General features: G+C 36.3%; 1 protein-coding gene across 1 annotated transcript in view; it reads left to right on the forward strand.

Moving 5' to 3' along the window:
- The window catches only part of Atg17 (autophagy-related 17), a 33,455-nt gene extending 24,626 nt beyond the window's left edge, over positions 1-8,829 (forward strand). The window contains exons 13-18 of the mRNA XM_088273206.1: positions 1,188-1,335; positions 2,447-3,486; positions 4,026-4,206; positions 5,008-5,142; positions 6,226-6,355; positions 7,260-8,829. Coding sequence (XP_088129332.1) covers positions 1,188-1,335; positions 2,447-3,486; positions 4,026-4,206; positions 5,008-5,142; positions 6,226-6,355; positions 7,260-7,657 — 2,032 coding nt within the window. The 3' untranslated portion in view covers positions 7,658-8,829. The remainder of the gene's footprint in view (positions 1-1,187; positions 1,336-2,446; positions 3,487-4,025; positions 4,207-5,007; positions 5,143-6,225; positions 6,356-7,259) is intronic.
- Positions 8,830-11,588: the final 2,759 nt, after the last annotated feature.

The following is an 11,588-nucleotide window of genomic DNA, read 5'->3' on the forward strand; positions in this document are numbered from 1 at the left end:
GTAGCGGGTAAATATTAACACACTATCTGCGGGAAGGGTAATTTTACCCTTTCACTCGTGGTTAAGTGTTATCACTTCTTTTCTGAGATGTTTATCTCTATTATGAGTAATACGAACTAGCATGAGCAACATAAAAATTCGAGCCAACGAGTCATACGACACCGGCGTTCCTTAGGAAGCTTCAGACCACTTATCTTTAATGTTTTGTTTGGGACAAGAGAAAACAATTATATTTATAATTTACGAGTTGTTTACATTTAAATTTTGTTACCAATCTAACTAAATCTATCTAAAACTATGAAAGAATGAATTTTTTTTTTTGATATTTAAATATACAATTTTCCAACGTCAATGTGTGTGTCTAACAATGTATTTACACAGTACCGGCTATGGTAAGTATCACACAAAAAATTTTAAGGCAAAATACCCATTACTTTTACAGATATAGCGATTTAAAAAAAATACACATTATTTCCGCAACACCCTTATTTTCGCCCGCCCCACGTAGTAGTTAGCGCGCGAATCCACTCGCAGATAGTGTGTTAAGTTAAAAATATGCCGCTTTTGCTGGGATATAGTACATTTTCTGGGCATTCCGAAAACATGTACAACTGAAAATTGTCAATTTTTGATTTATGACGTTCTTGAAAGGAGTGAGCGAATTGTTAGAGTACAATCTTATCAGTGTTGTCCATAATTATAAAACTAAAAAATTAGAATATAATATGATTACCATTTGATTGCAAATTGTTTCCAATTGTTAAATCAAAAATTTTTTGCAGTTAAATACATAGTAATCTAATGATTAAAATATAAAAGTAAAACACTGCCAGTTTGTAGTTTCACCTGTTGCTAAGAATATCTGTAGTTCTCAAAACTAGTACAACATAAATAAATTCAAAAAGTGGTATTTTTTAAAGTTAAACCATCATGTTATTCTTTAAATTTAACGCCAAATCAATAGGTAATTTATAGTTATTTTAAAACAAAAATATATTTTATTTATTGTTTCGGCATTCACTTTGTGGTAAGACATGATGAAATTGTAAAAGAAAAACACTTGTTTTCTTTACCACTTAACTCCATTTTATTATGACAATTATAAATTATAGTGATTTTATTTTAGAACAAAGCTATATTTTAATCATAAAATTATATGTTATTGTTTATCGTGTGTTTTGTTTCAGCGGTGTGGAATCGGAAACAGATACGGAGGAATTCGAAAAGGTCGGCCAGAGCCCCCTGTTGGACAGGTCCGGCGGGGCAGGCGCCGCCCCGGCTGTACCCGCGCCCCCCCCACCGCCCGCCACCTGCGAAGTCTCCACACTCACAGAGGTGCGCCCCAACCCGCCACTTAAACCCCCGAGAAAGGCCGTCCCCAAGAGGGAGGCCGAGAGCCTCGCCTCTATCCCCGAAGGCCCCGCCCCCTCGCGGCGGATGGAGGTGGGCTGCCTCTTCTCCCCGCCCCTCTCCCCCTCCCCCCTCTCCCCCTCCCGCCGGCCCGAGCTGCCGCCCTCGCCCTCCTCGCCGACGGGCCCCCCTGGGGAGAGGGCGGACTTCGAACCGGCCGAATTCTATATCGAGGAGTCCCCGCCCACGAGCCTCCACTGGGCCCACGAGCCCCTCGAGCCGCAGACTCTGGCTTCTCTGCTGCAGGTAGAGAGATCATGATGGTGCACCGCTATCGCAAGCATTCGCGCACGCTCCCTACTCCGGTTCTCTTACGGATCTCGCATATTGCCTCATGTTAAAATCTCCACATAGTAAATGCACTTAGATTTAATATTTTGTGTTACGGGTGGACTTCGGACAGTTGCATAATAAATAAAAAAATTAACTATTTGACATATTGCTATTTCCTTTCTCGTTTCAATATTAAAATATGTTACAAATCACATTTTTAATAGATGATATTTTTCACTATGGCAACTATATATGTATTTTTTTAAATTATCGGAAGAATCATTTACCTGTAGATCGATCAAAACATCATCCGTTTATCAAAACTTGTTTTCTTCAAGATGGAGATATAGAGCGGATTCGTAGGGATGCCTCTCGCGACGCATGCTCTGTTGGTACGCTGTTTGCTACTTGCGATGCATTTTGGCCTTTATTTAGCGATTTCGCAATTTTCCATAGACTTGGTGCATCATCCACTTGAACTGTTCGGCTTTGTAATCTGTTGTTTATCTATGAAATTGTTTTCGCTTTTACGGGCCGTTCCTGTACTATCCTCTTCCCGATTCCTCCGAGTATTGTCTTTATAGTAGTGCTGCAAATATTGTTTATTTATGTCAAACGAGCATTTGTCTCTGCATGCTTGAATATGTTTTATAATTCTACAGTTGTCAACTAGACACGCAAACATCGTATGAATGGAATTATACATATTATAAATTGTGTCTGTCGAGTGATGCGTCCATTAATGTAAGATATTAATTTTTAGGAGAACCTCCAGTCGCAGTGTAGCGATGTGGAAAATCTTAGAGAAATGTTGTCCTCCGTATCGAATGTGTGTTCTCAATCTATCTGCGCATTAAGAAATGAACTCGGCAAACTGAAAACGGATACTTTAGAAAATCAGGTAGAGTTCAAATCGCGGTGTTGCGAAATATTACAAACTTGGGATAAATGTAATTCCGATAATGCCATTCGGGAAAGAGAAACCCTTCAAAGGCTCACCGTAGATCACGAATTAGAAATGAACGATATAAAAAAGACCTTAACGCAAAGAGAAGACGAAATTTGCACACACAAGCTCGAATTCGCATCCCTAGAAAATAAATATACTCAAATGCTCCAAGAAATGCAAACTAAAGTGAGCGATTTGGAAGCCGTCATTACGACGCACGAAGAGTCGGCCAAGTTACAATGTAAAAAAATGGAAGAAGTAGAAACGCTTCATCAAAAAGCTTTAAAAGATTTGCAAGAGAAACTGACGCACGAATTCAAGGCCCAAATAGACACTCTGCGGTCCCGGTTCAAGTTGGTGGCCTGCACCAGCATGGACCGCTCGCCGTCCGAGTCCAGCCTGGAGAAGATAGAGAGGCCCGACGTCATCGAGATCGCCAGCCACAAGGCCATACTGCTGCAAACTAAGGAGGACATGGAGATAGAAAGGGAGGAAGCCATCAAGTCCGCTCTGGAGAAGCAGGAGGAGGAGACCAAGAAGAAGGTGACGGAGGAAATGAAAAGGCAGCTGGAAAGCGAGAAGCAGGTCAGCCTCAGCGACGCCGTCCGGAGGATCATGGACGAGAAGGAGCGACAGCTGGACCAGAGCAAGGAGAGGGAGTTCCACCTCCAAAAGGAGTGTAACAAGTATAAAGAAATCATCGAGCAACTCAGCGATCCGGAGACCAGCGACTTCCAGAACATCAACTTCCTGCAGGCTCGGGTAGACACTCTGGAGTCTCAGAAAACCTTTCTGGAAAAGCAGCTCCAAGAGAAGTCGCTTGTTCCAGTCACTGCCGTCAAGGAACAACAAACGTGAGTTTTTTTTTCTTTTTGAAGGGGCATCGCAATTCAGTATTTTCATAGATATTTCTTTTACCATTAACTATTGAGCACTACATGCAGCGCAGTCAAGGGACAGCTCGGCTGTCCAAACTTAAAACACAGTAAGGGACATTTTTTTTTAGTACATTTTTTTTTGCATTTTTGGACTAAGTAGAATCTACTTAGTCCAAAAATGCAAAAAAAATGTACTAAAAAAAAATGTCCCTTACTGTGTTTTGAGTTTGGACAGCCAAGCTGCAGAAGAGTCATTGCTTCCACAAGGGTTACAACCCTCAGTAATGAGGAAGACTAATTAACTAAAGAAGAGGAATTTTTAATAGTATTACATAAATGAAGTTTGATTTACCGTCAATCAAATTTTTTGTACTTTTATTTTGTATTTTAATTAACTTTGTCGTAAAAGAAATGTACAGAAATACATATTAAGATGCGATGCCCCCTTGATGTGTTAAAGTATAAAAAAAATTCTTTCCATTTTGTGAAATTAACCTTTTATTTATCTATTTCAGAGATAACATCGTGTTGAAAGATTCATATACCAATCCGGATTCCAAAAGTTGGCAAAAACTATGTAAAAATATTATACCCATTAGTCTCCCTTTATGTATATTCAATTCTACTTCCTGCAGTAACGGTGATGTTATTCTCATCACCTGGGATGCAGAATACAACAATTTTTCTGTTCTTCAGGTAAATTAACTCATATGTTTCTTAAAATTAAAATTTATTTTAAAGGCCATTTTAAAATTTTGAATTTGGGGTCCACATAGAATGAGCACTTGTCTTCCAGAACCAAGTAGAGCAAGCATTATTTGCAATTTGAAATTGGAATTTATTTTCTAGGACATTTTGAATTTGGGGTCCACATAGAATGAGAACTTGTCTTCTAATATGGATGTAGAGCGAGCATTATTTGCAATTTAAAATTGGAATTTATTTTCAAGGCCATTTTTAATTTTGGGTCCACATAGAATGAGAACTTGTCTTCTAATATGGAAGTAGAGCGAGCATTATTTGCAATTTAAAATTGGAATTTATTTTCAAGGCCATTTTTAATTTTGGGTCCACATAGAATGAGTACCAAGTAGAGCGAGCACTATTTGAAATTTAAAATTGGAACTTATATTCAAGGTCATTTTGAAATTTTTAATTTTGGGTCCACATAGAATGAGTACCAAGTAGAGCGAGCACTAATTGAAATTTAAAATTGGAACTTATATTCAAGGTCATTTTGAAATTTTTAATTTTGGGTCCACATAGAATGAGTACTTGTCTTAGAGAACCAACATATAGCGAGCATTCTTCGCAATATAAAATTAGATTGTATTTTCAAGGCCATTGGAAAATGCTGAATTTTGGGTCCACATTTGTCTTTTGCAGTTTTATTTTTGGGATGCATTTTTACTTGCTAATTTTTTTTATATAAAAATATTTTTGGGTGTGTTTTTTCTTCTTTATGATCAGAGTTTTATATTATTTCATGTTTTTCAGGATTCTCCGTCTCTTTTCCTTCTCCACATTGACTGCTTATCCACTTTGGACCTAAAAATACCACCAAAGGACTCTAATAGGACGCATTATTATATTGGAAAGGTTGAAAGCAAAGATTATTGCATTGCTGTTAAGGTGCCTGTTTTTTTTAATATTATAAATATTCATATAAAATATTATTTTCACCACACTACGCAATATCTACAATGCCTGCATTGCTCCTGTTCTCTTATACGGCTGTGAAACATGGCACCTTACAAGGGCCCAGAACAGCCGTGTACTAAGCTTTGAGAATAGGTGTTTGCGGAGAATTTTAGGCGTGCGGTGGTTTGACCTTGTGAGGAATGAAGAGATAAGGCGTAGGACGCAGCAAATCTTGGTCACAACTGTCGTCAAGGAAAGGCGATTCAGTTGGCTTGGCCATGTACTCCGCATGCCTCCTGAGAGCCTTAATCAAGCTTGCCTCTTTTACAAGGCATCAGGTTCGCGCCGCCCAGGGCGACCACTGCTGACAATTCGTCGGCAGTTCTCGTCAGAACTTCGGGACGCGGATTTGATTTGGGAGGATGCAAGGGAGCTGGCAGCCGACAGAAAAGCCTGGAGACAGTTTGTGGACTCCATATGCTCCACCTAGGGAGCGGATATGGTTTATTATTATTATGCAATATCTCAATATCTCGATATCATCGATCATTGTGTTATTTTACAAAGTTATTTTAAATACTCCATATCTCATTAAATTGTTCCCTTGATGCAGAATTTACTATTCTTCTTATAACACAATGCGTGTCTGTGTGAAGCTAGTTTTAAATAAACGAAATAACTGTTTTTTTTTTTAAATCTTTTCTCTTAATTTTATTTTGAATTTCGGTCAAAATGTTTTTCCAATTTTAATGTTTTATATGACAAATCGTAAGCGAGACTGGAATTTTGAATGTTTTGTGTGACAAGTCATAATAGAAACTGGAATTTGGAATGTTTTTATATTACGAATCGTAAGAGGGACCGAAATTTTGATTTTTTTTCCAATTTTTGGCAAAATTCTGATTAATGATTAATAAGCTTTAATCGGATCAATATGCATATATTTAAAATTGATTATTTTACATTGGGATGCATTTTTAGATTTGTTTACTGACTGTTAATATTTGAGGTTTGTTTACTGACCGTCAATATTTTAGGTTTGGTTACTGACTGCTTATTTTTATATTTTTCCAGATCCGCAATAGATACAATGTTGCTCAAGGTTCCCGTTTCTATAGAGTAAAAGTTAGACCTTTAAAATCTTCAGAAATCCTGGACAAGGATCTTGCTTTCACCTGTGATATAACTTTATTAAAAGAAAAAGGTGAGTTCATTCCATAATTTATTTATTTAAAAAAATATTTAACTAGAGGAATGTTTGCAAACAAATCCTTTTATAATTTTGAATTTCGCTTATGTAACACAAAAATAGAGATTCTGTTTATATTTTGTCCACCTCCGTAGTGTAGCAGTCATTTCGGGTTCGATTCCCAGAGGGAACTAAATACATATCGTAGTCATACAGGAGAAAGTGACCGAGTGCATTTCTTGAAAATTGACTATTTGATATCTTACTTACTGGTTTAATATTGCCCTGAAAAAAATCCCAAAGGATTTTAAACTTGGAAGTATAATATATTGACTTGTTAAAAATGACTAACTGCATTGATATTTATTTTTTTGCCAAGCAAAAATGACTTGAATGGCCCTCCTGAACATTTTACATTTTGTTAGTTAGTCACTTTCTCCTGTAGGACTACGATATATGTGATTTTTCACCCTGTTTATTACTCTGGACTGTTACCCAAAGCGCAGGGTGACCTTTCCCATGTGTATTTCAAGATTACTCCGATTGAAAAAAACTTAAATGGAGAGAAAATGTAAATGCAGGGAAAAAAATGCATAAAAAAAAACATACTGTTTTATTTTATTTTTTGTGAAAATCATGTAGATGAAATTTTTTGCATACAAAAACCTAAATGGTATAAATTGGGGATATTGAAAAAAAACATACATACATATTACCAAAATCATTTTCAAACACCGTATATGTTGTTTGAAAATGATGCGGAATGCATCGAAACATGTCACAATATATTTTAGGAAATACTGGTATTTACACTTAATTACACTTAATTGACAGGAAAATGTTAAATCCGGGGAGGTAAAATCCGGGTTTCGCTGTATTTATTGTGAAAATAGTAAATATTTTAATTCTCTCGCTTTAGAATCTAGTCAACCTCGGGGCTTGAGCGGGATGAGCGTTTCCGCCATCGCGGGCCCTTCCACCAGCTCCAAGAGCCGGGAGTCCGCCATGACCAAGAGCGTGTGTCTGCTGCGCTCCGAGTCCGCCTCCTCGCGCCGCGCGGACGAGGCCGCCAGCGAGCTGCTGGTCTCCGACGACCGCAGCGAGCAGCCCGACTCCATCGAGATCAACAACCCGGGCCCCGCCAACGATGACCAGCAGGTGCCGTGCTCCCAGGCGGACCGAGCGGCATCCCTCCTCTCCCGCAGTGTCCAGACCACCATCCTCGCTCCGGAAGAAAGTGTGCCTTACGAAGTCTCCAAGGACGGTCGCATCAACGACGACCTAATCTCCGAAGTGGCCGAAGAAGCCACTCCGTGAATCGTCAATAGTGCTCCCCAAATTCCTTCTCGTTTCTCTTAACCTGTTAACTGGAGAGTTCACTTTTTAAATACGCAACATAAAACGGGCGCGAACTCTTTCACAAGGACGTGTCAGTACGTCACGCCTGGTGGACGTAACTTCATATATTTTATTTATACTTAAGCCTTTCCACTCTGACCATTTTTTCTCATAACTGATCAGCTACTCTGATAAAAAAATGCGACGTTTTTCTACCATTAAAATAAATATTTTGGTTCCCTATTTTGGGACACTGTCAGGCAATTCGTATGACCATGTTAATTAAGATTAACTGTATTTATCTGAAATATTTTTTGGTAGAATATACTTGGGTGATAGAGAAATCAGTGATTAAAGTTATACCTGCGCCGGGCCGGACATTGTGGCCCACAGAGCTGCCTACTAGAATCATACGGGCCAGAATGTCTGGCCTACAGAGTGGTAAGAGTTAAAATATATGGAAAGACTATGAAATATATATTTTTTCTTTATTTAGATATAAATCACAAAGGAAAACACAAAATTATAACCAGATAGAAAAGAATTTGTGTCGAAATATGTATGGATGGCTAATTACCTTTGTTGTTGGAAAATATAGGTCCCGCCCGTTCCAGGGCGCGACATATATTTACAGGACGTATTCATATGTCCTACCCGTTGCCGATATTGTTTACATTTGACGTATTTATACGTCCAGCCCGGTTAACAGGTTAAAACGCAAATCGATGGTGCTTTCGGTTATTGGTATTTTTCGTCGCTGAAAATCCAGCAGCATAAAGTGACTGATCGTGATAAAAATGTCTTATGCTTAAAATATGTCGCATATTTTTTTTTGTATTTTCTTGGAATTTCTTTTTTGATGTATATTTTTTTCTAAATGTCGATGCCTCAGCGTACAAACATACTGAATACATGATGGGCTTACTTTATATTTTAGTAAATTCAGATTTGCATTGGGAATGTGTATTTTTTGCCTTTCAATATTTTCAACATCGAAAACATGTTCAGTGAACGAAAAATACGCAGGATAAGTTCACACGATATTATTCTTTTGAAGAAATTTAAACTGTTCGAAATGTCATGTTTGCGCTCTAAGGCATTGGTATATGAGCTGCTGCGGGTTTTTTGAAAAAAATAATTGCTCTTGAAAAGTTGAAAAGTGTTTAAATAAATATAAAATTTATTTAACAAAAAAAGAAATTATATCATACGTTGAATTTAATTGTTCTTTAAATTTATCTGGCATTTGGAATGTGCCCTTTTTGTAAAATTTAGACCAGTGGTGTGTACACTCTGACTTGTGTATGAGATGAATCCAGTTTGTCGTGTGTGGGAGTGATAGTAATTATTCTCAGTGGGCGTTATATCTCAACTATGCAATCAATGTCATTATATTTTTCTGAATAATTTTTGGGAGATTTCTTTGAGAATGTTTGCGTATAACTAGGTTACGTATTAATTTTAGGATTAGCCGAATCACTTGTGTCTTTTTTTAATTTCTATTTCAGTATTCTTACCATTTTTTTCTTCACAAATTTAATTGTTTTAAAATATTGGTAACTATATTTTTAAGTAAAAGTGTTCTTTCCGTTTTGGGTCCTTTTATAACAATTTTAGAATATTACGCTATGATATTTAGCGGTACACAGAATTTTAATTGTTTCTTCAAAACCTGTAAGACCAGGAATGATCATAAAATTGGGTAACGGTAGATTAATTATGTCCAATTATCATTTCTGGCATTCTCATGATTCTACACTTTATTTTCCATTCTGTAGTTGTGAGTATACCATGGATGAAAGGAAATGAAGGATTTTCTTAATAGAAGTAGTAGATATATTATTTTTTTCGATATACGAATTTACTTCTAAGTATATACCTTCAAGATCAATTGGCTGTGGCATTACCTGATATAATCTTATATCCACGATTCAGACGGATGCTACCGGGTTGGAATTAAAAAGTAACAGCTTTCTCATTTATTTTTTATTTTTGTGATATTCCTCAAATAGTTGCATAGTTGAATCTGTGAGCGAGTGCGTGAAATGGAGTATGCGTGTGTTATGTAGCATTAAATATATTTGTATATTAAATCCTCGATTAACAGTTTCACTCTGCTTTAGAACGTAATAAATCTAAGATATATCTCAAAAATCATCACAATTAAGTAATATTGCATACCTATTTGAATACACTATTAGGATACTGCCCCCCGGCCCCATTTTGACAATGAACACCTTTAAATTCACTTAAATAATTCCAGTGCAATCTGTAATATAAAAATGATTGCGTCGTTTGTGATTGAAAACAGAGTAATTTATATTTTTATAGATGTTAAAATCGAAATGTATTATGTTGTGTATTCTCCAAATCTCTGGATACCAAATAAATATATATTTTATGCCTTTTTTGTGGTTGTGTTTTAAGGAAACATGACCGCTTGATTATTTAAATGTATAGCCATAATAAAGATTGAAATATTTGTATTAACTCGGAGGGTCACATATTTATAATATATTTCCTTGTGGATCCCTTTGAGTTTTATTTATTGTGAATTATAAATTTGGCATGTTTAATGTAAAATTGTTCTCCTTCTCACTATTTTTAATATCGGCACATTGAATAATTATTGGTAAAACGTCTCACTGATATACGTTACATATTTTTATGAACTCTGGAGCTAGACTTTGAGTTTGGCCCGCTTAGCTATGTAAAGCATATTTATGTATGAAACATTGTGCCTCTGTAGCTGATAGTTCTTAACGCCGTTGTAAATTGTATTCAACGTGTTTTGTGTTTGGTTGTGTAGAATATGCCGCTATCCAATTCATAAAATGATGTTATGGGAAATCTTTCAATTCAATCAATTTTTGGATATTTAAAAAATTATACCGCACGGTGGCATGCGTTCCATATAAATCTATTGCAGCGCCTAACCTGCCTCGCTTGCATTAAAATACAAATCATATTGATATTTTTATATTTACAAAGTAATATTTAGAACATAAAAATTCAATAATAATAACACTTGTGTCATCTTCTGGCCAACCCAGCACTACATAGGGCACCGCATTATATTGATGCAGTGCTATCTTAATTGTTGATTACACTAAAGCAAGGTGATCAATCCTGCGCTTCGAGTAGCAGTTCAGGATGATATCAATTTAATATCGTATTGAAAAATCACTAATATTTATTCTGGGAATCGAACCCGAGGCCTCCGGCATGGTAGCTAGCGCTAAGCATTATGCTACGGGAGCAGATATATTACTACAATGAACACAAACTAAATGTGCCTTGTTCACTTCACACATATTCAAATGTTGAATTTTATGCAAAAATAAATGGGTAAATGTGTTTTAGTATGATAAAAGTGCTGCTTTTTGCGGACAGAAACTATCATCGGTGCCATCTTTAGTTTTTTTTTATAACAATATACATACAAACCATAATATGTCTCCGTCATATTAACTTTTGCATACAATAAAGACTATGGTAATGTATGATAGTGAAGGATTTTTTTTAAGAACACATTTTTCTCATTATCTTTCAGTGATACGTAATACATAATACGAGATTTTTCACACTTAAAAGATCAATTGATGCGTATTTTTTCCTATTGCCTTCCCTGATAAAAACTCTACGCACGCCACTGATGCCACACAGCTGAAATCTTACTCGATTCAGAATAAGAAAATCAAATTTGATATATTCTCCCAATTTAGCAACTTTTTTTTCAGTAAATTTTATTTAGGTGTTTAATATTGATTGAAAACACCGTTATTTGTCGTTTTTGTGTTCAGTCGAAAAATGGAGGTATGGTATTTCATGATAGAATCACGTGTTATTACCAGAGTACCATTATGATACTTTCATAATATATAAATTTTGCCTTTTTTATACTTTAGGT

Source organism: Brachycentrus maculatus, unplaced genomic scaffold (assembly GCF_059751285.1).
Source record: "Brachycentrus maculatus isolate JH-2025_06_01 unplaced genomic scaffold, ASM5975128v1 h1tg000559l, whole genome shotgun sequence".
Lineage (NCBI taxonomy): Eukaryota > Metazoa > Arthropoda > Insecta > Trichoptera > Brachycentridae > Brachycentrus > Brachycentrus maculatus.